Source organism: Anomalospiza imberbis, chromosome Z (assembly GCF_031753505.1).
Source record: "Anomalospiza imberbis isolate Cuckoo-Finch-1a 21T00152 chromosome Z, ASM3175350v1, whole genome shotgun sequence".
Taxonomy (NCBI): Eukaryota; Metazoa; Chordata; class Aves; order Passeriformes; family Viduidae; genus Anomalospiza; species Anomalospiza imberbis.
The window spans coordinates 46,999,066-47,025,525 of NC_089721.1; the positions used below are offsets into that span (position 1 = coordinate 46,999,066).

Sequence of the window (26,460 nt, forward strand, 5' to 3'; positions counted from 1 at the left end):
ATACTGAGATTTACTGAGAGCATACCAAAGGCTCTCCAGTTTTCAAATTGACTTGGAAATCCTCTACACCATAAGAATTCTGCTTGCATCTGGGGTTCACACTACTTTAAACAGGTAAGTCTCAACAGAGTACTCCAGTGAAATACTGCAAAAGCATTTCTTAATGGTATTTTTCAAAAGTAAAGTGTCAAGTAGCAAAATTCCCATGCTGAAAGCCTAAATCAACACTCCTAGTAAGGAAAGTAGTCTATAAAGAAGTTTTCTTTCACCTTCTAGTCTCTGCTGGTTGATGAAAATACAGAACAGCTTTATTTCTTGTGCACAAAATTTTGAGCAAGTTGATAACAGCTTGCACATAATTCTCAACATTTCAGTATTCAATTCCTCAATGTGTAATTAGTGGTCCTCTTGTGGCAGTTTTTGTTTTAAGAAAATCCACTTCTGGTGAGTTTCAGAGCTGCTTAAATTGGAGAGGTTTTTATGCCTAAGCTTTGAAAAATAAGAAAGTGAAGAAACACTTCAAAGGAGATGTGACTCTTTTGTTAAACAGAAGAAGCAAGCATTTCAGGACAGTATACTTCAACACAAAAAAAATAAAGTGGCTACTGAAAAACTGGCTTTGATTGATGAAGCCAACAAATCTGGTAATAAAGATACATCAAAACCTAAAAGAGCTTTGAATGTGAAAAAAGATCCCCTAAAATAACATTGTACATACAAAGCAGAGTTTGCAAATTCCTCTGATGGGGGGTTGCCCAGGTTCCCCAGAGAACAGGGTATGCTGCTGTGTATTTTGGCCTTCATTGTTTATTAGTCAGCTTGTCAGCTTTCTCTCTCTTCTCAAAAGTCAAATACAGAAAGAGACGAGGGTTGGTGTAAATACAAGGCCTCTTTATTTTGTTTCAACAGTACATTACTTCCTATTTAGCATGATCAAAACCAAGCAGAACAGTGGAAATTGCATATACCATTTCTCCTAATACATAGTTCTTCCTTGAAACTGCACAAGCACAAAAGGAAGGATAAATTCAACAACATTAACTCCAGTTAGGCATTTTCACATGAACCAGAGCTTATGCACAACAGGAGACAAGCAGACAAATCAGCATCAGAAAAACTTACTCCAGCAAGATGTGAACTCTCCTTTGGGGAAAGAAAATTCGTCTTGAAGCAAGGGATGTAAACATCCTCAGGTAAGGATCACATGCTAATGCTTTCTAAAAGCTTCATCACTAAAAGTTGTTAGAGGAGTACACAACCCAGCTCCAAAGCCACAAGGCCAGACAGGATGTAGTTTGCAGCCTTCAGCTGTCACCAAAACTGGCCCCTTCTCCTGCAAGCTTATCTCCAGTGTGTTGTACCTAAATATGCCTAGGAGCCCTTGGCCAAGGAAAGCTGCTGATGGCTTAAATGCAGATCACAGTAAAACATCCTTATGTGTTTGTCAGCTGCTCACAGATTATATCCTAGCCTTGACTCAGTTTAATTGTTCTGAGTTGACTCGAGTCATTAAGCCAAATTATTGAGTCTAAGAGCTGCTGAAATGCTACAACGCCTACCTGGTGGGGCAAATATTTTGTGTTGAAGCATTAGGCAGACTGGTGTAAGACTGCCCTTTATCCTTATCCTTCTCCCAGCTCCACTCTTTACCATAGTTATTTTCAAACTAAGACTCGGTCTATGAGAAACCACAAACCAATACAAGAATTAAAGCTAATACATGCTTACGAGTCATGACAGGGCAAAGAAGTGAGGGTCTAGGCATGACTAATGCATTCACTTCTGCAGAAGTGACTGCCTCTGCAGAAGCCACAAAGGACCTTTTGGTTGGAGCACACTGATTCTGGGTATTTTCTAAGAAAGAATTTCCACTGAAGTTTCCAGGAAACTGCCTCCCAAAAACATTGCTCAGCCTTTCCACATAAACTAACAGTTCTATTAACTTCAGACAGATTGGTGTTAATGCTGCTGATGTCCTTTTGGCTCCCCAAGAATGATGTTTGTTGCTTTTGTTACTCTTTTTCGTACGTAGAAGATGTCATTTGCTGGTTTCTCTGTTGAGAAAAGCATGAGTTGTTGCACATATAGTGCTTAAAACTCCCACAGATTTAAGCCGAAGTCCTAGCATCTAGAAGTTCAGTACTAGATATATGATTGTGTGATTTAAAATGTATTTATTGGTCTCAGCAATGAGCTTAATTTCTAAACAATCTGATATTTAAAACAGTTTGTATTCCATCACTTCAGTCACACCAGACTGTTTGTCTGTGCTGAACTCAGTTATCACTGCATCACCACACACATGAAAGGGAATGATGTCTGGGGCATGCATGAACAGAAATTCTTCACTGGGACCAGACTAATTCAGCCTCTGTTCTGGCCAGTGCTAAATGTTTCACAGGGCAGGTGTAGATAAAACATAATATGCTCTTGCATTGCTTCCTCTGGAGCCATTACAGGTAATTTTGATTTAAACTTGGAGCTGAGCTCTAGAAGTTGTGAAGAGTTACATAATTATTCCATAAGCAGGTATTTGGGCTTCTATTATTAAGCATGTAAGCAACTGCTTTGGGAACTTAGTTAGGCTTTGGACCTCCATGACTTTTAGAAGGAATGACATCTAATGGAACATTACCCAGGAATTATCTTTTTTTCTGAGCATTTCACACCTAAAATTTCACTGACCTGTCATCTTCTTTTTATGAGTTTCTCAGACTGAACTCCTTTCTACTTTGCAGTATTTTGTATTCTGCTACCAGTATTTTCAAATGTCTTCTGAAATTCATTTTTTTACCTCTCTTTGGGGATGGTGCCATGTAGGGCCAGGAGCTGTACAAAATTATCCTTGAGGATCCCTTCCAGCTTAGCTTATTCTGTGACTCTACACTATCATTTTACAGGTGAGTTGACTCCTAACACTTACCAGGCTGCAAATAAAGCAGCATAGTTTATTAATGAAAATCCAGAACTTTAAAATATGTCCACCTTATCACCTGTTATGGATTGTTCCTGGAAATGTTTAAAATAGTATTTTTAAACAGCTTGTCTGAGTAATGACATTAATATATTTTCCTTTTAAAACTGGGATATTCTTTGAAAGAACTTGGGCTTAAGTACTCTTTTTAAATTAATAATAAGAATTACTATGCTCTCTTTTGCTCAATTTAACTGTAGATATTCAACAGTAATACCTCTTGCTGACTTGCATTGCATTATCATAATTATATTTGAAAAAAAATTTATATTTATCTGCATTTCTTTTTACATTAAATGTTAGTATTCAAGTTCATAAAACCATTATAATTTTTTTCTATTCATGAGTGTATAATCAGGCACAGAATTTTAGACAGGGTAATTTTTAAGTTCCCTTTTCTAAAAGAAAGACAACTTACTGAAAATTTCAGTACAGTGAAAAAATACACTCTTTTTCCCCTACAAAACCTTAGGATTACACAAAAATACAGAATAAATATGAACATTAGGCCAAGGCAACATTTTAAAGTGCAGAACTCCACTTACCACACATGAATAATTCAAATAATGCTGCATAATGCATAGGCAATTCTTACTAGTATTTCAAAACCTAAAGTGACACAATGAGATAAACATATAACAGTAATCCAAATGCATTCTATTTATAACAAATAAGTGCTCATCTGACCATAGAACACAGTAAGCATATTGTCCCAACAAGCAAGCTCTACACAAATACCCTTTTTTTCCCCTTTGAGTGGTGTGCTACCACTGAACATAGAGACACATTAAGAAAGAAAGATCTCATCCACTATCTGGTAAGAAAACTTGTGGGGAGAGACATCTGGAATCTGAAAAATGTAAATTTTTCCAGAGGTTTTATCTTTAATAAATCAATTTATACTGTCATATTTTTCAATTTATACTGACTGAAAATTATTCCTCTGTTTTCTTCCACATACTCATATCCCCTTAATGTCCAGTTGTTTCATTTTAAAGTTTGGGGTTTTTTTGGTTGTTTGGTTTTTTTGGGCAGTTAGTGTTGGGGAAAAGGGAGGAAGGTAGAAGAGGGTTGCTTCAATTTGTATTCAGCTACTAAGTTCTGTGGTGGGATGAGAACAGATGGGGAATAGTTCAAGTTCTAGCTTCTATTAGCATTTTGGTTTGAGACAATAGTGCTCTTGTAAATTCCCAATCATTGTCCCTTGTTGAACCTTGGTTCAGTTTGCAGGGTGGTTTTGGTGTAATAAGAGTTATGCTTATTTTGGAGAAAACTGCACTGCAAGTTCATCTGCCTTCCAAATATACTCCAGTCTCTAAAAGAGACAATAAGAATCTGAACCCATTACTTGACCTGCTTTGAAGTGCATAAGCAGTAGGGGCATCTATCCAAGGAAGCAGAATATATGTAGTCTTGAGATGCATATAGTGTACTTGTGTAAGTCTCAGCAGTAACCGCTTTTATCCACTGATCCTCACCCACCAAATCAAGCATCTTAGCAATCTACACACAGGCACAGAATCGCAAGGACCAACACTTCACAGTGGGATCCTTAGTGATCCTTAATGAGTAATTTTCCCTAAATTACTTCAGAGAATTCTGACTACTACATCCTTTGTATGACCTAAAACCTTTAAAATTTTGTGCATAAGCCATCTTCCACTGAACAAGCTTTTGGGACTGCCGGGACTGCCTCAGATGACCTCACTTAGCTTTTCTGGTGGTCCATTTTTTCCCCATTCAGATCTATTTAAATGTTGCTGTCAAAAGACCCTCCGTTTATTTTTTATATGAACTCCTCCACTGGCCTCCTCAAACATCAAATTCAGACTTCTTTCCTTTACCACTAAACACCTCAGCATTTAATGTAATGCTATCCATCTTGGGCCTTGCTCCTCCTGGTCTTGGGCATTGCAGAGTGCTGCAGGCAGCCCATGCCTACCTGCAGGCAGAGCTCCTCCACCAGCTGATATTCTTAAAAAGATGATTCTCCATTGCTATGTCTGGGTAATTTCTGGATACTAGACATAGAAAAGCTATAATCAAAAGAGAAGTTCCTACCTGGTCCCTGAATTTAACAAGAATCAAACTGTTCATGACCCAGTAAAAATTCAGATACAAAGCTCACTGGCAACAGTTATTCTAGAGAGTCCCTTTGTAATTGGGCCAGTAGTGTAGTCCTGAACTTGTTAAAGTTTTAATGTGTTCTCATATTGCAAATAAGCAGCCTGTCCGCTCCCAAAAGTATTTTAAGAAATGCTGAATCCTTTTCATTAAAACACCACAAAATAATGGGAAAACAATTAAGTTAGAGACAGTTAAGACTACCAATAAAATAAAAGCATTGATTTAATTCATAGCTCTGAAGGCAAAGAAGTAGGGCACTAGCATACATTGCACACAAGGCTGTGTGATCTTTCTTCACCACAGGAAAGCCAAAGCTGAAAACCATGTAATTCCCTAAAAATAGTTTCAAACATTAACTGGGAGGATTAAAACATGTGTCTCACAGTTCTTTGGTTTTGAAATGTGAAATTTGATCACTTAAATTCATGTCAAAATTCATGAGAAAAAATGTCCCTGAATCAGGAATGCAAGTTAAAGAGCTGAAGGTTATTTGCTGAACAAGTGTGCTACTGTGTAGGTGATTGGGACACATGAAAAACAAAATGATTGAGAAGACACCCTGATGGAATGTGTAAATCTTAATCCTTAGATCTTGACTCCTAAAGCCTTAGAAGTCTTGGAACATAGTGGGTAGGAAGGCTGTACCTTGGCACGCAGCAGCATGGTGCAGCAACCAGGGTGATACCTGAGCCAGCTCACAGTGAGTGGCTGCATCCAGGTAATGTCTGCAAGACACCTCCTGGTTATTCCCTGCTGCTTGGTACAGCCCCTCAGCTTTGGCAAAAAAACCACATTGAACAGACTGTACTGCTTTAAGTGCCCAAATTAGCTGTTACACTTCCCTTTGATGCTATGCTGTCTCATATAGGCATAATTATAACAATACATAAACTCTGAAAATTCTTTTAAAATCATAACATTATGATTGGCGTTGGCCAAGCACTCTCTCTGAAGTAGACATGAAGTGAAACTTTGGTGCAGTGACCTCCCTTGTTTTGTGAACAGAGGTAAGTCCTATATCCCCAGGCAGTAAGATAAAAGTGCAAAACAAGGCTTAGTGAAATCAAAGAAGTTTGAAGTACGCCTTAAAACCATATTCAACACATGTTTACAGTATCTAAATACAATATTGGTCTCTAATGACCCTGAAATTAATGCTTACATTCTTTGTGTTGCTAAAACATATTAAAAAAAAAGCCATTTTAGGAAAGGAAGTAGGAAGTCACACAGATTTACAAAAACATTTAGGGCATATTTTTTTTACCTGGAATCCTAGAATTGTACAGGGCCGGAATTGTGCCACATTGAAAAACATAAAAAGCACAGTAAAGCTGAGCTGCTTTTTTCACCTCGAGTCAAAAGTGGTAATGGCCAGAAAGAGACCATTTCTCTTGGAAATTTTTAAATGCACTCACTTCCCTTACAGAAAGGAGAAGGGACATCTTCATATCATCCTGTCTGAACAGTCAGGAGCAAATGAGCTTGGGAAGATTCTGCAGGATGCTGAACTAAATGAAGCACTCCCTCTAGTACAGAAAACCCTCTTACTTTGTTTGCCTTTGTGATATCTTAGTGCCTGCTTCTAATTTAACAGAAGTTTCATTCAGCCTTCACTAAGATCAAAGTAATTCAATGGAATGTCTGACTACAAATGACAATTCTAAACTCTTAAGTGAGGACCCTTATTTATTTATAAAGACACACTTCTGACTTAACTCGTCTTAAAAAAAGTGGGTTTTTTTAGGCTCATAGGAAAAACTGAAAACTACATTCTCCAAAAGGACACTGATTTTCTCCATACTTGATAATAATATTATGGAAATTGCATTCTTCCATGATATTCATTACCTGGAAAATCAGTTTACAAGCATTGAGGTTTTTTTTAAATTCCTATAGAAAATGAGCATCTCATTGTTCCATATAATGCTTCCTATACTATTATTAAACAGAGCAGCAGGTGCCCTCTTTAAATAAGGTATTTATCAAATCCCCTATCAATGCACAAATGCTATTTTTATGAAGAAATTTAAATAGCCATTCCCTCTAGAACTGTGAAAATTTCAGTATAGTAATTCTTGAAAGGTCTAACAAAATTTTCAATGTATGCAAGTTTTTAACATTATCCAAAAGTGAGGTGTCATTCCTGATGATCAGGCACTGTGTTTAATCAATCTTTTCCAAATTAGATGCAGAATAATCAGCAGAGTATTTTGCGAACAGAAAATGGATTTATACAGAGCTTGAAAAAGGAACCACTTGCTTTCCAGCCACATACACTTCAGAAATATTCCGATCATCACCTGAAATAACATGGTCAAAACTGAGATTTGCACATAAATACAAACACTGATTTAATTAATGACAATTATGCAGTCTACAAAAACAGTTTTAGAACACATTACTTGCAGCAACCATTTCCTAGAACTTAGAAAGTCTATTTGGAGAGAAATAGTCAAGGCTACCACAAAAATTAATAAATATTTTAGCAACCCATGTGTTTAAAAAAAAAATAAACATAGCATTCAGCTGCTGCAATAGTGTCATAGATTTTCTGTATATTCAGTAGATCCAAACCCCAAAAATATTATGTATCTGTACAGAAAATGATTTGATGCACAATATCTGAACTGGCTTGGGAACCAGCCATCAAGAAAGCTGGTGTGACCCCGACATCACCTCAGAAAGGCAAAAGTCTCATTACAGCATGACACAGCCATGGCCACAGCTGGCAGCAGGCACCTCAACATCACAACACAGCAGCAGCGCAGCCCCGGACCGGACACTGCCCGGACATATTTACAAACAATTATAAACCAGCTTTTATTTATTAATGTCAAATATTAATGCTAATAATTGGAGACATGTTAATGTTCATATAAGATTTGGATAAATATATTTAATTACTGCAAACAAATATATACTTACTTATGTAAAAATAAATTTTTTATTAACCCCAATATTAATTTAGACATTTGATGTAGGAAATGAGAATTCAACTTGAGCTGAAAATCAAAACATACCTAGATACAGGAACTTCTGGAGAGTGTCCTTTAAAAAAATGGGAGAAAACAAATTCAGAAAGCAGTATCTGCTGTCCCGGATCATAATCATTTGAAGCTTGAAAGAACTGATAAAAACACTTCTCCTAAATATTCCTAGTAACATTGAAATCAAAACTTAACATACATACATAATTTTCTTTCTGATAACAAGGCAAAATTTAAACTTTTGTAAAGTGCTAAAGACCAATAACTTAGCTTAAAAAGTTTAGATTTAAATTTAAAAATAATTATTTTTACAGAACTGGAATTGTTTCCAGGCAGTCTGACCACATCTATAAATTCAAGTAACTGCTCTTAACTATCTTTTATAGTCAGAGAAGGCTTTTGAATGAAGTGTTTCCATACCATAAAACCAACACTGCTTTAATGTTAATATAAAAACAGTGCTTTTAACTCAAATTAGCCATCTTGAGTGCTTGCTTCATTTTGTAACAGCAATGTAGAAAAGGCTACCTAACCTTTCTCTGGGAAAAGGCTGTCATTTTTCAGTCTGAACTCTAAGGATTGACTAAAAATAAATTGCTTATTCTTGGCTGCCATTTGTCACTGCAAATACATAACTGTAATTGTCATCTTAGGCTAATAAAACTTGCATTAAAAATATTACATGCATGTTGGCTCATGGTGTTATGGCAATGTCACTGGGGTCAGCAAGATTCTGAAGAAAAAAAAAACCATGGAACACCTAGAGGAGCACAGACAGCAGGGGTGTAGTACACCCAACTCCTGTCACCAGAATCACTCTCAAGAGACCCTTTCTGCCTGTATGATGAGCCTTCCCCACATCACTTCCATTAATGTTTTGATCATCAATCCTGTTCTGATTACCTCAAAATCATCAGCAGAGAACAAGTCAAAAGGGCTATCTGAAGCCTTCGTGTTGATTAGCAGTGCATCAAATTCTTTTCCCACCTCAAAGTTTCCAATCACATCATCCAATCCTAGAGCTGAGGAAGAAAATAAGCTCATAAACACGTCTTCAGGACCAGCCTCCTTCCAACATGTAGAAGTACCTGTCAACTTACTTGAAATATTCATAAGACAAACAAAAATTTAGATGATTACAAGGAAAAACCCAAAACCAAATTGAATAGTATATTAGCACCTGAGCTCTTAAGAGACTTAAGAAACAATAGGTAATATTCCAAAAACATTCAATCTACAAACAGGGCAATGCAATTAAGTCAGAGAAACGGTAAAGCATTTAATAGCACTCACCTTGCTAAGGAAGTATAAGACTGCATTTTTTAAAAAAGTTTAAGCAATTTTGAAAGGTTATATAGATGTATTGCAATAATAATATATAGTAATATGATAATAAAAGAGGTATCCAGTGAGTAATTGCAATTAGAAGGAACAAAGAATAATATGGCATGGAAAAATAATCATAGCCAGTCTGAAGGTCTCATACCTACCTCTATGGCTTGCCTCATGGTCTATTATTTAGCTTTATTTTTTCAAAGTTTCATTATGCATGAAACTGCATGTCCTGAAAACCTACAAATTCATCTTCAGAGACTGGGTGCTTGCAAGTGCTTAGAATACCTAAAGAGAAGCCTTTGTGCCTCTTAAGAAATAAATTAGGACCTTTTTAAGTTATGGAAAGTATCTGTGAATTAATTTTTTTCAATACTCTGAAATTAGGTCATCAAAGAGCATAATACCTGCAAATAATTTATTTGTTTTCAGATTGCACTGATAAAGGAAATTCAATCTTGAAGTTACTTTAAGAAGTCATTGAAGTTTGTGAGTGGCAGAAATATCACAATATCTTAAAGACATTTAAACTCCTACAAATTCTGAAATATTTTGATTACCTACTAGTGTCAACTAAAATGATCTCATGTTCCTTCAGGTTTTTGAGCAGAATGCAATTTTTAGATTAAACACAAGAGGGTGATAAGTGTTTAGAAGCCTTAACAAAGCAAACTATTAAAAAAAAATCACTCTTTTAAATTTCTGCTACTGAAATTTTCCCTTTCAGTAGCCAGGCTACTGAAAGCTTGTAGAAGTGATTTATATTCTACCCTTAAATGTGATTCAGTAAGGATAAACCAGCTTTAAATCAATAGAAAAAATTAACACTTTACTAAGGAAATCTAATATAGAAAAAGCATAAGAGTAGCGGGGAAGGGAGACCACATATGAGTTTGGGATTTTTGTAAGTCTTCCTTTCTATGTCTCAGCTAATTTATTCTCACACTTTGTGGAACAGTATATATTGCAGGAAAAAGAATGCTATTTGTTCCCTGCTCATCTTCTGTCTTCTGTATCTCCCCCCTAACACTCTCCAAGAATTCAAACACAGTTCTGAGGAGACCTGACTGACAACATTTTCACTACACCTTTTAAGGTTCCATTAATAATACCCAATGGAGCTTTTTGGCAGCTACAGACAGGTTACACAGAGAAGATTTGGGACCAGTGCTTTAGAAGGTAGTGAGCTCATTTCCACTAACTGAAACAATAATAGGTTTTCACTTTCATGTGGATTTCTTCTCTGCTATATCATACCAGTTCTGCTAATATTTTTTAATTGTATGTATTTTTATGTGCACACTGACTACAGCAAAATTTGTTCTCCAGAACTAGATAGCCCATATATTATATGAATGCATTCTGCAAATGCAACTGTGTTTTGGACAACCATGGTGGAAAGCCTGGTTTTCTGCTTTTCCCTGAGTGAGAAGTGATTTGCATGATGTTTTGATTTGCAACAAACTGCCTCACTGACATCTCAAAAAGCACAAGCAAAATTAGAAACTGATGACAAATAGAATGCATGACTTTACAGTAATTGCAGTTTTTCTTCTAGGTGATGGTTGCTGAGAAAACAAATTTCCAGCTGGTACAATAAATAGACAAGCATTTACAGCCTTATGACTAAGAAGTCTGAGGATCTTTGCAAAGCAAATGTACAACACTGAAAAGCCATTAAAATTTTGTTATTAAACTCTCAGCATTAATAGAGTATTCTTCTCTGAAAAGCCTAGTATGCGTATGAGAAACGGAAGGATTATCTCTGCCTACCAGTTAGATTTCACTCTGGCACCAAAAAATCCGTGAATCTCCCATGAAGACAGGGAAACATATAATCAAAGAGAGTTGTAGCTCTCTGTGTGCACACTAAAGAGTTTTCTTCTTACCTTGGCTTCCTCCCAGAGTGGCTAGCTGAAAGGCTTCTTGAAGAGTTAGTCCTGTCTCATTGACTTTATTGATCTGAAGGCTATTAGATGCCACCATTGCTTTCCTTATAGCATCAAGCATAGAAGCTGAATATCCACCTGCAACATCTAAAAGGGATCAGAGCCTTAAGGTACAAGTTTTGGGTATAATTCTCTATGTTGAATTTCTGTAAGTTTTAATTCAAAGTTATGAAGCAACATATGTGGTAAACACAACAAGTTCTACAGCTAAGCACTGTCTCTGAAGGCATAATTCCCAATAAAGGTGCTGTCACACACAGTCAGGTGAATAGAACACAACACAAAAACAGAAACCTGAAAAGTTGATGTTCAAGCCCTGTTTAAGGTCACAACAGCAACAAAAACTCTTCACTAATTTTCTGAATTTGTTTTAAAACAGTTTTGGACCAAACCTAGATTTCAATAGTCTAGAATTCCTTACTCAGGTGGAGAAAACAGAGGATCAAAAGCTGGAGACATGCTGACTTTTAAATATGAACAGGTGAATGTATCTTCCAAAGGTTTCCAGAAGAAACCACTTTCAGAGCAAACTACTAACCTGTGCCAAGACCAAGCTTCACATTGTGTTCGAGAACCTTTTGGACATTTAAGACACCACTGCGCATCCTGGATTAGAAGAAGAAACACGTTCTGTGTGCTGCATGCAGAAAAAGTTCAGGAAATGCAGGGCTGCAGAGCCATTTTATGATAAAGACTCTCCCTTAAATTGTAAAGGATTTGGTTTATTACTTATTCTGTCTGTACACCATGCAGTATCTCATGTCTGCTCAATAGAAAGAAGACTTTATAGTCCATTTCCCCAAAACATTAGCAGACTTCAGTGGGAAGGGAGATGCCACTGACATCTACCACTGACAGAACAGTCAAAATAAATAAAGTTTTAGAAAATAAATATTTATATAGATATGGATATAGATGCAATAACTAAACTGAAATACCACAAATTGGTCTAGAGCATGCTATGCAGAAGTGGATAATGAATGGTCATGTTCAATCCAATATGTCATTTATGGTGTAATGAGGTATCATACAACTTCTATATCATAGCTTTGCAATGGTAGCATCAACTCAGGGTACTATACAAACAACAGCTTTATTTAATTATACACCATTCCTATTTTTTTTTAACTTACGAAAAGTTAGAATTGGGGCAATGTGAAATTGCAGCTCCACGAAGACTAAAAAGTTTCAGCTCTTCTTCAGAAAGATGACAGGCATGTGCCATCACGGTCTAAAGAAAAAGAGAATCACAAATTTACTTAGTATTTCATTTACTTTTGTGGCTCTGAGGTTTGCTGCACTGCTTGAAACAGCCAAAAAGGACACTTTACCATTTAGTGAAATTAATGCACTTCTTGAATTAAGCTCTTAAAATCTACAAGGCAATTAATGCCAGTGTGCTTGACATATCATTCCTTCTGCTTTTTTGCATTTTTTAAATATAAGAATACAGGGTACTTGCTCTTGCAGTGACTGCTGTGACCGAAGACAAAAGCGAGGACTTCCCAGTTGTCCTAGCACTGTAGCAAGCTTATAATTTATATTTTGTAGCTAACACAGAGATTAAGTACTGGGGATAGGAATACATCAGATAAAATGGAAGATGTATGTACTCTTAGCATGTTTCCTATTACCTCTCTAAAGGTTTGCACCAGGGAAAGAGAGATTAACTATTCTTTATGTAACATATAATCTAATTATTTACACAACTGATAAATTACTTTTTAGCTGACATAACTGACTTTAAAAATAAGTTCACAAGAAAAATATAGAAGTATGATAGGATCATTTAATAGGGGATAAACCAATTATTCCCTACAAATCTAATTGGCATTACCTCATATGCCAAATGCCCACTGAAAGAGAGGAGCAAGAGCTCTGTTAGATCTTGCAATCTGCACATAAAATTGAGCATGGCACAGAGACTGCTTCCACTGAGCATCTCCTAATGGCACTGTACTCCTCCCATCTCTACTCATCAAGCTCAGTGTAGCTGAAAACACAAGGAGAATAGCCACGTCTTCAGCTAAGGACCTACATATGGAAGCTACTGAAGCATATCCCTGGCAATCTGTACTGTTTTTAAAAGGAAAGAAACATTTCAGCAACAGCTCCAAAAAAAGACCCTGCTTTTAAAACACTTAAAAAAAATTGATTTGGTGTCTTAGTTTGAGTTGATGGGGAGACAATATCTAAGGTTCTGCTGCTATGCTTGTGTTTAATAGAATCCTTTCTCAAATATCCAGGAGCTTGACTTCAGAAGACACCAGTAATCATGATTTTTCATTACCATTTTCACTTGTGTGCATACAAGTCACAGAATTAAGACCTGTGCTTTTGCAGCACAAATACGCTCTTTAGAACACTTGCACACCAAATCAGCATGTAAAGGATCATGTAAGAAAACAAAGGTTAATTCTGTGTACATACTTCTGTAGTCCATATTGATTTCTCAGCAAAAAGGACAGTAAACAAGTAAACAAGTAATTTACTGGGATAAAAATTTCAAACACAGAAATGGGAGCTCAGAAGCTAATTCCCAGGGAGTTTCCAGCTGCCTCTTGTGCGTCTGAAAATTCTCTCACAAATTTTTCAATGAACTTGACAGATGACTCTGACTGTAGTTGGGTTGTTCATGTTCACTTTTGCACAGACAGTCCACTATATACTTAGGTGTGCCCTGGGTCTCCAGCTTGTAATTACTCTGGGCAGCTATATTACATTTGTCTCAACAGCATAAAGCCGTAATGAATTTCAATTCTTCGGGCTACTGTGCCTCTCAAATCTTGGTAAAATAAGCTGGTAAAATGAGGTGAGAGTGCTTTTGGATAGTCAGAGCAGTAAAGTGCACCTGTCTGCAAGCGAGGTTGATGTTTAGAATTCAACTTCTACGGGCTGCTTCTCCATAGGAAGAAAATGAAGCTGGTCCTAACGTAACACCACAGAAGAAATCTTCAGGCAAACTGCAAAAACTGGATAACATCCTTGGAATATAAGAATAACTAGGTACTGTCTAAGAATTACCAGTTCCTACAATACCAACTTTATCTAGCTTTCTTCTAATCCCACTGCCCTAATTCTCTTTGGAACCTTTAGAAAATGAATCAGTGAGCATAAAATATGATTATTTTTCACCTCCTCTAAAATAAGGAACAGTGTGGCCTTGGTTAAAGATCCAACACCTCAACAGAACATAAAACAAATTTACTTTTCCCCAGATGTCACTGACCTTGACAGAACAATAAAAATTTTTCAGGTAAATACAGTAAACCATCACAATCTCTAGATGAATTAATGTAAGTCATTTGGGAAGTTTTTATGTGGCTACCTTGCTGTTTAGTAGCTTGTTTTTATCATACAGTTCGGTGTAATTCTGGTAGGCAGGAAACATGTTCTCCACAAGTTTGATCTCTTCCTCAGTCTCACTTATGTGACTCTGCAACAAGAAAATGCATAGACCAAGTCCTTTAAACAGCATTGAACCTGACAAGGTTCTCAGCAATCTACTAGTGCTAAATATACATTCATAAAAAATCATGCTAGTAAAACCTATCATTCGATCTAGTCCTTGCATCTCTTTTTTCATCAGACCTGAAGAAGTTTTCATAGGACCTAAAGAAGTAGCTCCATTTGTTCCTTAAAGGAACAAAGTGATATGAGATAGTGCATATGTCCATCCCAGTAATGTGGTGACACAATGGCCCCACTTCCAGTTTTAGGAAGATGTTAAAATAATAGATAAAACAATACACGATGTTGTTGTGAGGTGAAAGAGAGAACAAGCCTACAACAGAGTGGATGCTGATATCAGGGCAGCAGATATGTATTTCCTCCCAAAGGTACCTTTAGATGTTCAGCATGCTGTCTGTCCACACCACTTAAATGGCACACAGAGCTCTCAGAGCTTACCTGCACACGGAGATCGTGGGCTTGTGCTAAATCCCCAAGGGCATTCAGCAAGTCCTCTGTGCAGGAGGGGCCAAAGCGGGGGGTTATTATAGGCTGTACTCTGGGATACTGAAAATAATAGAAGATGGGGTTTGTATTCTACATATATATTTCAGTAACCATAACTAAGGCTAGCATTTACACCGCAATTACATTTTGTCTTCATTGCTTACTGCTTACTGCATGCTTGCCAACTCAAATTAAGCTGTATAGTCATTTCCTTACTTTCATTAGACATCTCATTGCAGAAACAGAGAAGGAAAGTGGGGGTTTCTTACAATTTTAATGAACTTTATTAAAGAAATTGGGCTTTTTAGAACTTTCATCAAGTTACTGAAATTTTACCAGTCTTCAGTAGGACTGGATATTTTTTCCTATTTGCTGACAGTCTCAATGCGTAATGAGAAATAAGTCAGTTGAATGACCAGATTTTTTTTCAGTCATGCTTCTGTGACCATTGAAGATATAATGAAGCAAAACTGCAAGCTTCTATAAAACCAAAGCCATTTTCTTGTTCAATCTTCTATACTCATATCAGCGACAAACCCCTAAACTCCTTAGATAGGAAGAATAGTCATATAATCAGATATGCTATACTGTAGGAAACAGTAGGAGAAGCAACTAAGAACTACAGAGCTTTACACCTTGCATCTCTAGATTAAAATTTTCCTAAAAAAATAGTCAGCAGGATTACAATTAGGATTACAAAAAATAGTCAGCAGGATTACAATTACAAAAGGCAAGCATTTAGCATAAGCCAGTAAGTGATAACTTGGACTGTAGTTCCTTGTATTATCTCCCAGAAAAAAGGAGCTCAGGTCTTTGCAAATTAGCCAACTTACCCTAGTCATACATAGTTTAGGCATTACTCCAGTGATATATATGGTTTAGGCATTAAAATCCAGGGAACTGCTCTTGAATATTTTGAGGTGGGACGTCAAAAGAAGCCACTTAAAACCAATGGCTGATAAGAATAATACCACTGTGTATAATTTTGGAGTGTAAGCTTCTATCTTCACCACAGGAGTGTAAGCATGAATGTCTTTAGAAACACAATTTAAGACAGGCACTGACCCAAACCACTAATTTTATAGTGGATTAGTAACTCTACTGAAAAAAACAATGATTTCTGCTGGTGAGAATTCCTTCAATTAGTCTGATGCTAGCCACTGGAGTCTTCTGCTAGCTCTTTGAGAACACCAGGAGCCATGCTGAGGTGTACGGACCAATTCCAGGATGAATTCACCAGGAGCTGAACTTCAGAGCTGCAGCTGTACAGTGGAGTTAACTTTACCAGCATCAGGGAGAAAGGTAAAAGAGTTGGAGGATGTTCTCCACCTAATCCCCCAACAGCTCTTTAATCCAGAGATTCTGAAGGAAGAGACAGACCACCCATCCAGGGGTTTATAAACAGACCAAAACCGATGGGCGGGCACAAACAGCCAGCCAATGGGGTAACCTTAGGGGAGGAGTGAGGGGAGTGGTTTACAGAGCCAGCTCCAATGAGAGCAAAGGGGAGGAGAAAGAGGAGTGGTTTACATCAGGGGGGCTACAATTTAGGGAGAAACCAACTCGGAACATAGGAAGGGATTTGGAAGCAGCCATTATCTGAGAACCCAGATGATGAAACTGAAAGCTGGGGTAAGACAAACAGTAACTGCAACATTAGTCTGTCTACTTCTATAGTACAGAGTGATAAATTGAATTCCACCTTTCTTAGAAGAAAATTGTCCTTTCTGGGAAGCCAGACTTTTCAAACTCAGTAGAGAAAAACACAGAACATTGCTCTGCTCTGAGCACAGAAAACTGATTTTACACTGTTACATTTCTCACCATGACTAGAAGAACATTTTCCAGAGTGATGATATCTGTCTATTACACACAAATATGTATATTTATTGATTTGTCACTAAGACAACAGATTTGGATAGCAGGATTAATTTTTCATGTGCTCACACAGCATCTTCTGAATACAGAAGTGAATTCAATAAAGAACACTACTTACTTTCTTTTCCAGGAGTTCTCTAACAAACCTGAAAAAGGGTAGAAATAAAGTTGCTATAAGTCTGTCCTCTATGTTATAAATTATGAAGAATATAAAAAATATATGCTTGGATACCCTGTTAAACATTTTAGACAGATCAAATTTTTTACAAAATGTTGAGCCAGATTTTCAGATGAAATAAAAAAGGGAACACAATGAAGTCAGCATAGTGACACCAAATTATGCTGGTTTTGAATTTGACTCTGAACATAAAGACTATTGTTTTTTCATTGCAATATTTAGCATTAGACAAGCAATAATTATTCTGAGTTCTCCCTGAAAATCAAATACATGCTACATTAAATGAATTGAAAACTTAATTATAATCTACAGCTGCAATATTGAAGAAAAAACAAACCAAACTTAAATTTGTCTGTCCATGAATTCAAATTGTAGTGTTAAAACCTTTTCAAATCCAAATTTTAAAAGATGCAGCAATATTTTATATCTTACAGTAGATGCATATGTCCTCGTTCACTTAAAGAACCCTTGATTTTTTGGAAATGCTTATATTAATGTTAGTGTATAGACAATCTACCTTCCGGAAAATAAAGGTTAACTTTCTCTGTTAACTAAAATGCTACCTCAGACCTCTACAAAAAAAACCCAAGCAGTCACTATGGATAATGCAGATGAGCAAACTGAACTTCCTCCTGCTTTTGAAGGAGGAAATTCTTTGAAAGCCCATTTGTTCGGTGTATGTAAGTGACATGTGAATGACAGTTTGAGATGCTTTCTGGACAGGATCTCTGTGAATTTTTATGTCATAGTTCATAGTAAGAGATCTGTGTAATTTTGATCACAACACATGTTGTATGAATTTTTTCAAATGTCTTCAGAGGGAAAAGAAAATTATGCTAGAGGCTACATTCACAGCCCTGAAGCTCATGCTAGATCCCCAGATGGAAATGAGAAACCTGAGTTCATCTTCTGCAATGAACAAAGGAGTTTGAGCCCACCATGGTCTAACATTGAGAGCTAAAATGCCAAGTGAATTAGCTATCATCTGCCTGTTTCTCCTCTTACCGATTAACTTGATATAATAAAATATACACTTGAGCAGAAGCTTTAACAGAAATATAATGCCCAGTTTACAAGCCAAAATTTAAATGTGGCTGTATTCATTCTTTCTCACATTCTTTGAACATTGTAAGCTGTTTCAAAACTCATGATTAAATGTGATGAAATATGTTTTGCAAATATAGCCTACAGTTTGTTGGCTTACGTACTTCTCTATGAGGAAAGAAGCTCAACTTCAAATCACTGTCTTCTGTAGCAGAACAGACATGAACATAGGTTCTCATCTTTGCAGCTGACTATGACTAATAGTACCATATATGGTAATCCAGAGTTCAATTCCCTATCTTTTTATTAAATCCTATTTGACAAAGAATGATAGATTCAAATCCTTGACGAATTTAAATCTAATATATGAAGTATTTGGAATTGTATCTTATTTCCATGCATACAATATAAATATTTCTGAATATTAATTCTAAGTAACTGAAATGAGTGTAGTCCATTTTCTGACAGTGTAACAGATCACATTTCTTAGATTCTTAAAAAACAAGCAACAAAAACCCAACTAACATGTTACCCTTTTCATTAAACAGTTTTTTGCCCTTCTGCAATTGTATTGCTGTGATTTAGGTAAGTATTCCAGATTCATGCACAGTAAACATTAAACAGTTTCATTAAACAGTTTTTCGCCCTTCTGCAATTATATTGCTGTGATTTAGGTAAGTATTCCAGATTCATGCCAAGAAGCTCACAGCCCTATTCCCTAGACAACTAGGGAGTACTTGCGGCAACCTCTCACCCAAAGTTGAGAAATAGTTCTTATTACACAATCAAAAAGGAATGAGTTGGAGGCACAAGATAGATATTTAAAAGAAAGCTATTTAGATCCTTCTGAAGCTTTTAAAACCACCAGAACTGGAAGTTCTGCTTTTTCAGGCCCATTTGGCAGGACTTGCACCATAATATGGAAGGTGGGGATTTACATAGAGGGAAACAAATGTTAGAAGAGTGAAGGTAACTAATACTGCATGTTTTAAAAATTTATTTAAATATAAACACCATTAGAAATACATTACCATTTCTTACTTTTATTGTCATGCCTTTAGCATGATTTGTAAAAACAAGGTAGAAACCTCACACAAGTGCCAAAAGATATTTATATTACTCTTAGGGATTTTCTCTTTCAGCATGACATCTGAAACTTTAGGTAAGTAAATAGATAGTCCAATGAGAAGAGCTGTATGTCTGCTTAACTGTTTTCTGAGTATGGGTGCAAAAGACAAGAGAAACATGATAATAAGCTGCCATAATGCAGTCTTGGCTCTCCTCCGCTACAAACATTACCTTCATTTGATTCTCCTTCATTCTCTTAGCTGCATGTTGGAGTACTTTGACTGGTGCTGTGATGGAGAAGAGATGTTTAAAATGAGGTATATGAAAGCTGACTTCTACAGCTTGAATAAAGCCTTAACCTAAATGGTGGAAGGAAATAGCTTAGAAGTTAATGGGGACGAAGGAGCTGGCTGCCACCTCACTATTGTATGTCAGGTCCCATGACCTCCACACACACAGCTGTGAAAGGCAAAAGAGGCAGCAGAAAACACACATATCCTCTCAAACCCTAGATCTGTGGTTTATCCCTCTCCTTGGAAAAGCCAGAGAGATGCTATTTGGGCTGTGCAGCAACTTTTGTAGGAATTGCTAGGATTTGCAGGAATTGCCAGGACTGTAGGGGACAGTACTGTTGGAAGAAAAAAACCTATTGCTAATAAATTCACACCTGTAAGCTCTTAGACAGATTCACATTCACTTTTCAATGTATGAAAAATCTTATTTTAAAAGGTTATGCCATCAATTTTATCATTTTACCTTTCTGTCTCTTGGACAGAGTCAGCAGTAATCTCTCTGTATTGTGGCACAGTGTCATTCACATCCATGCAGACTTTCCCAACAAATGCTCGTTGACCAAATTTATCTGTTGAGATGCATTAGAATATAAATCTCAGAATCACTGGTTCTCAGAAACCATTACCAAAGCTTGCACTGAAAAAAAGAATGAAGTCCACCCCATCCAGCCCCATTTAGAATGACCAGAATTTATGCTCCTGTCTTGTCTCTAAGTTAGGTTCATTCATGTGACTTTTAAGGATAAAAAGAAAAGACAAAATAAGGAAACAAACAACATTAAATAGGAGCTGTCTTCCACATTAATACTCAACTTTATAAATAAGAACTAGATTACTGTATTTTAACCACAACCAGAATTCTTAATGGTAGTCTATGAAGACAGCTGTGACACAAAGGATGAGAAACAAGCATCAAAGTACAGTAGCTGTAGTATATGGCTACCTGAAGATGAAAGAAGTCATAAAGATCTCAGCAAACCATCTCTCCTTTTGCTAACAGGCAAAGATTGCTAACAGGCCCCCCCATATGCAGTTAGAGGTAGAAATTTCCAGATCTATTCTAGCCACTTTCTCGAGATTTACCCATGCTAGATGAATAAATCAGAACTCATGTGTAAAACATGCATATAATATCCAATTCTAATATCTGATTTTAAATCAGATCTCTTTGTCTACTTTAACTATTTGAGTTGTTTAATGTAATAGCTTCAAAATATTCCTAATAAATCAGAAAGACTAGATAATTTTTGATTAAATTTGAGGTTCTTATTAAATTTCTCTGCTTTATGAGCTGTCTGAGCCTTGAGAAATCCTGCAAGAACAACAATAATTTCAAACAGCAGGCATTTGCAACTATGAACAGAAGGAAAGGATAAGATTCTGATGCAGCTTCCACTTCTCTGATTTCAGAGGGTGTGTGAAGATTTTTTTATATTGATTATCAGATGAAATCTCAGTGTATCAATAAATTAATGAATTGACTGGGCCTCCTGTCATTCAGTTCTTTTAAACCTCAAAAAACAAAAGGTTAGAAAAAGCAGAGAGCCGCAGCTGAAGAACAAGTCCAGCAGACCTAATTCAAGCTCAGCCAGCAGCAGATTTGGGAATGAGGAGAGAAGGAGTAGCAACCATAGGATAGAAGTGTTAAGTGAACATGGGTAACAGGTAGAGTTTGAGGACACAGTGTGACAGGTACAATGAATAAAAAACAAATTAGGAGAAAGACAGATTCCTAGCTAGCCTAAACTTCTAAACATTGTTTCCTTCAACTAACAATCCACACAATCCTTCAAAATTCACTGTTAGACTTACCTATAATTTCAGCAAGAAGAAGGGAACTATCTGTGTGAATTGTTGCAAAGTAGCAAGCTGTAGTCGTGCCATTCTTTAGAGTTCGTCTCTAAAAAAAGAAATCAGTTTCAACTGTCTGGGGAAAAAAACAGTAAAGCTGGCAAAAAGCAGAACAGGAAGTCTCATTTCAAACTGCAAGAACATTTAGTTATTGTGAAATTTTGCAGTGAAGTGGGAAAGTAAAAATACAGATTTTTAATTTCATAAAAGCTTTTTTAAGTATGAGGGTTAATAAATACAAAAAACTCCTCACAAAATTTTTGCAATGGCTAAACCCATAGAAACCAGTCTCTATTCCTTTCCTCAAACTGGAAATGCTCCAACTTTTATTTTGAAATACAAACAACTAGTAATTTTTATTATTTCCTAGTTATGAAAGGTTCTCCAATTTTCATGGTGAAGCACTGTTTATCCACTGTTAGCAAAGCAAGGCTTTTGGGGAACATGGTGGTTTTCTTTTAGCAACCTGACCTAGCTGGAAAAACAAGTCTGGTTTTCATGTATCAAAAACTTTTGTTGTCCCTAAATACCAAATATGAAACTTACTGAGCAAAATTGCTCAGACTATGAGCTAATTATTTATCTAATATACCATTTGAAAGGAAATCCCCACATTACTTTTGAGGAACATAATAGTAAATTACCAGGTATTTTAATTACATTAATTAATGATGAAATTTGTAGCTTTTCTCGTCCTTGGGACTGATGCAAACTATGTTGACCACTTACCCAACATACTATACTTTTGGGTTCTGGCTGTCTAGTTATTTGAGAATTTTCTTAATTTTTTTTTTTTAACAAGACAAAAGGTGGGACATCCCACACAATGTTTGGAGGAAGGCTAGAGTTAATTATTTGACAAACATGAAGCCAAGCTCTGTCTTTTCCTTACAATATTCAAATGAAAATCTTTAAAAGTTCCAAAAAAAGTCTCAAAAATAGCAGTGTCATTACAGAGACAAGTTACTTTGTCTTTCCTAGCTTTTAAAATTCAGAATTCTCTACTTCTGAAATCCTAACAACATTGTTAAAGTAAGTCTAAAAACATTCTGTTTCCAAATCATCAACACAAAGAGGAGGTTCCAGCTAAAAGCAGGCTAAATTGTTTCTTTTGCTGAGTACAGAAGGTGTTTGTTGGAAACAGGACTTTGATATGAAAAAATCCACTGTTTTTTCATTACAACTTCATAAGCACAATGATACTTATGAAAAAATATCTGTTCCATGAAAGTTTAGTTCTGTTTCTAACAGATGAAGGTTATAATTGGCCCCATCAAACACTGCAGAATGACTGTTATTCTGTATCTTCTGTGGGTGAAGACATTTTCTTGACCTTGTTCTATTTGATTTACATGGGAAGAGCCTAACTATGGTGTTCAGGCTCTGACAACCAGCTTCACCCTCTCTCTGGCAGCTCTTTTCCACATGATACTGTGATGCACCTTGCAGGGTGCGGTCTCTAGATGTGCTGGGGTCATGCAGCCTGCATTGTAACAGTGTGTTGGGCACACAGCTCAAAGGTGAGGTCACTTCTATGTTTTGAGCACTTGAAGGCATGTGTGCTTGTCAGTAGAGCTTATGACCAGGCTGCTCCTGCATGCTTTCATCATGGCAGATGGCAGAAAGGATTTTCTTTTAAAATTTGTGTGGCAAGGAACAGCATAACTATTTCAGATTTGTTATTATGTTGACAACAGATGCTGCCAGGGTAATAGACAAATGCAAGGCAAATTATGCTGGCCAAATAATTTAATCTGTTGAAGATATTTCAGCCCACATATTGAAGGATAAATTTGTTATAGGACAGAACTAGTATTCTGCAAAATGACCTAGCTGCTTGTTGTCCATGCAGTGGATCTTAAAGACTTTATAATGCTCAAAATCGTCTAGCTCAAACACAGTATTTCTTTGACCCACAATACCACTGAGAGACTCCTTCTAAAGCCCCTGCAGTAAAAGACATTCTCACTATAAAGACCTCAGCAGCAGCAATGTCTTCCTTTACTACTCCAGAACATCCCAGATTTGTCATCTATCAGAAGTATCTTCTCTTTCATGTGGTTTTTGTAGATGTTTATAATAGAGGATTTTTTTGCAAGAAAGGAAACACCTCCTGAATTTTTTTTTTTTTTTACTATGCTTGGTTATTGCTGCATTGAGGTTGTCTGCACCTGTTAGCTGTACTAATTCTGAGAGTAGATTAGTTGTTGTAGATTAGTAGTTGGTCGTTATATTCAGAAAAGGTGATAAACAGTTCATTGTTAACCTTATGATTAAATTAATTCTATTGCCAGCAGCAACAGAACAAGACTGTAACTAGTAACAGAAAATCTTGACTAGCAATTAGAACAGTGGCTATCTTGGCTTTATCTGGTTTCCATGACAGTAAAACACTCTCTACTCTTTCTGCTGACCTTCTGAGAACATGCCTATATTACACAAAAATTAATGTCGTCAAGTAGGTAAATGTCATTTGCAGGACTTACAACAACTCTGGTGTACACTTCTTCTGCAAAACCACTGTCCTGGTATTTGGCTTCTGTTGGGAACGTGTAGGCAGTCAACCACTGCAAAAGAGGCAGGTCTATTCTTGTACCAGTAAATGAATACTGAGGAGCATGAATATGTGTATCAACCAATCCTGGCATGAAGAATTCACTAAGGAAAGAAAATAAAATTGTAATAATCCAAAATGCCTCAAAATTCTTTATAGTAATTAGTTTTGTTTTAAAGAGTATACTTGATTAAAATCCACCAGAATAAATAGCAAGAAGAGATTAATCTGTCTCTTCCAGCGTCAGCCTATTAACTCCTGCTATACCTCTACCCATACCCATATTTTGGTATGAAGCAGTTGAGTAATATCATTTACACCACAAAATACATATATCTAACTGTGAGAAAAACAGTGTAAGAGCATGATTAATCTAATTATCTCTAATATTGACCTGCCCTAAATGCCAACAAACAAAGGGGAACTGACTTCACAACAACTAAAATTACTCCACTATAGAATCCACCTGAAAAAGATATTTGTACACAGTCTTGTTTCCTACTTTGAAGATATATGGAATGCCTCTAGCTTCCAGACCATTATATTTACAAAATGTGACTTTCTATATGTGACTTTCTAGTTTTCTTCCATATTATTTATATATCTATATAGATATATAAAATCATTGAATTTCAAGGCTTAATGGAAGAACAGACACTGTGTCAAAAAATGCAGACAGAGACACTGGTGAAAAAAGCTCTGCCCAATATCTTGACAGGAAAGGCATATTTACAATGTAACTGTAAAACTATATGTTGTCATGTAATGTTCATGCAATAACAAGACTGAAAATATCAACATTACTAGAAAGTTGCTATGGCTATTTTGTTTTGTGCTGAACTCCTTACTGCATAACATTTCTCTGACTCCTCTTTCCATCTCCCTGACTAGTGAATGAACTGAATTTTGTCTCTATTTAACTCCCCTTCTTTCTGTTTTCTTGCAGGCTATAAATGCTGAAAATCTTCCTCAGTCTGATTCATATTCACAGCACCTTCCATTTTCCTCAGGCTATTTCAAGTGAAGAAAATATCTGATTACTCATATATACTGTATGATTAGCCTTTCATCAAAGCATAAAAGTTTTTTAACAATTGATTACTAGAGGATAGTTGCAGCTCTCAGTTATAAGCCACAAGTCGTTTACAGTTTGCTACTACTTGCAAAGCATAGTCCAAAACATTTTCACAGAGTCCAAAACTTTTTCACAGAGTCCAAAATTTTTCACTTCACCATAATGTTGGAGGATTTCACTGGATGAAGAAAAAAGAAATGCTCCAGCTGCAGTATAGTGAGAAATCAAAAGCTCAGTGTTTAGAGGGTTTAAATATTCTAATTGTATTCATTTTTATTATGCAATGTGTCAAAGTCCAAGCAAATGAATTTCATACCTGCAGTGTCAGTGTTACCTACATTTACTACATTTAGACTTTCTTGTTAGGCACAGCCCACTGCTAACAAAATGGATATAAAATGTAATCTCAAGAAAGAATGGCACTTACTTCTGTGAACACGAAAGTGATTACATGTGAAAATTAAATATGGCATTTTGTTCTGTGCAGCATACATCAGCCAGCACAATCCAGCCATGTCTGCAATCCCAAATCAAGGAATGCAAAAAGAACATGGACTGTCCATCCTCCGAGTTGCATCCAAAACACAGGCACCTTTGGGTAAAGAGCTCTCACTGCACTAAAATGGAATTCTGGCCATTAAATGTATAGGCATCATATAGGTTTAATGTGCTCCCTGTCAAAAATATATTCCAAAGACTGGCTTTACCTCACTCAAAGAATAAATTGCATTTGCTGTAGCTAATCTTAACAAAACACATACTGTTTACTCAGTTGTCTTATGTCAGATGTTTTGAACCCCCACGTCTTAGCCAGTTGCTCTAGCTGATCAGTTTGTTCCACAAACACAATCTAAAAAGAAGAAAACATAGTTAAGTACCTTAAACGTGGATCCCACATCAGCTTTATGTGAATGCAAAACAAGTTACATCTTAAAACCAATTTTACACACTTACTACACAATGTTAGGTTTGCATTGAGACACTTGTTCTTCCTGACTATCAAACATGATGTTGAAATACCTTCTCATAATCCAGTGAATAACTGCACCCATCTTGTAATTTGTCATAAAACAATTAATTCCTTCTCAGGTAATACACAGGCATAACAGCACAGACCTTAGTGTTCCGTAATGTAGTATCATGTCTAGCAGTACAGTCACTTGTGAAGAGGTGTATAACAAACTTACAGGAAT

General features: G+C 36.4%; 1 protein-coding gene across 1 annotated transcript in view; it reads right to left on the minus strand.

The window, feature by feature from the left end:
- Positions 1-870: 870 nt before the first annotated feature.
- Positions 871-26,460, minus strand: part of GDA (guanine deaminase) — a 30,463-nt gene continuing 4,873 nt past the window's right edge. Inside the window, exons 2-15 of the mRNA XM_068175861.1 lie at positions 26,029-26,117; positions 24,125-24,296; positions 21,600-21,687; positions 20,251-20,356; positions 17,323-17,350; positions 15,279-15,386; positions 14,698-14,805; positions 12,503-12,600; positions 11,908-11,975; positions 11,310-11,456; positions 8,992-9,110; positions 8,122-8,149; positions 2,105-7,401; positions 871-1,888 (exon numbers count right to left, since the gene is read on the minus strand). Coding sequence (XP_068031962.1) covers positions 7,331-7,401; positions 8,122-8,149; positions 8,992-9,110; positions 11,310-11,456; positions 11,908-11,975; positions 12,503-12,600; positions 14,698-14,805; positions 15,279-15,386; positions 17,323-17,350; positions 20,251-20,356; positions 21,600-21,687; positions 24,125-24,296; positions 26,029-26,117 — 1,230 coding nt within the window. The 3' untranslated portion in view covers positions 871-1,888; positions 2,105-7,330. The remainder of the gene's footprint in view (positions 1,889-2,104; positions 7,402-8,121; positions 8,150-8,991; positions 9,111-11,309; positions 11,457-11,907; positions 11,976-12,502; positions 12,601-14,697; positions 14,806-15,278; positions 15,387-17,322; positions 17,351-20,250; positions 20,357-21,599; positions 21,688-24,124; positions 24,297-26,028; positions 26,118-26,460) is intronic.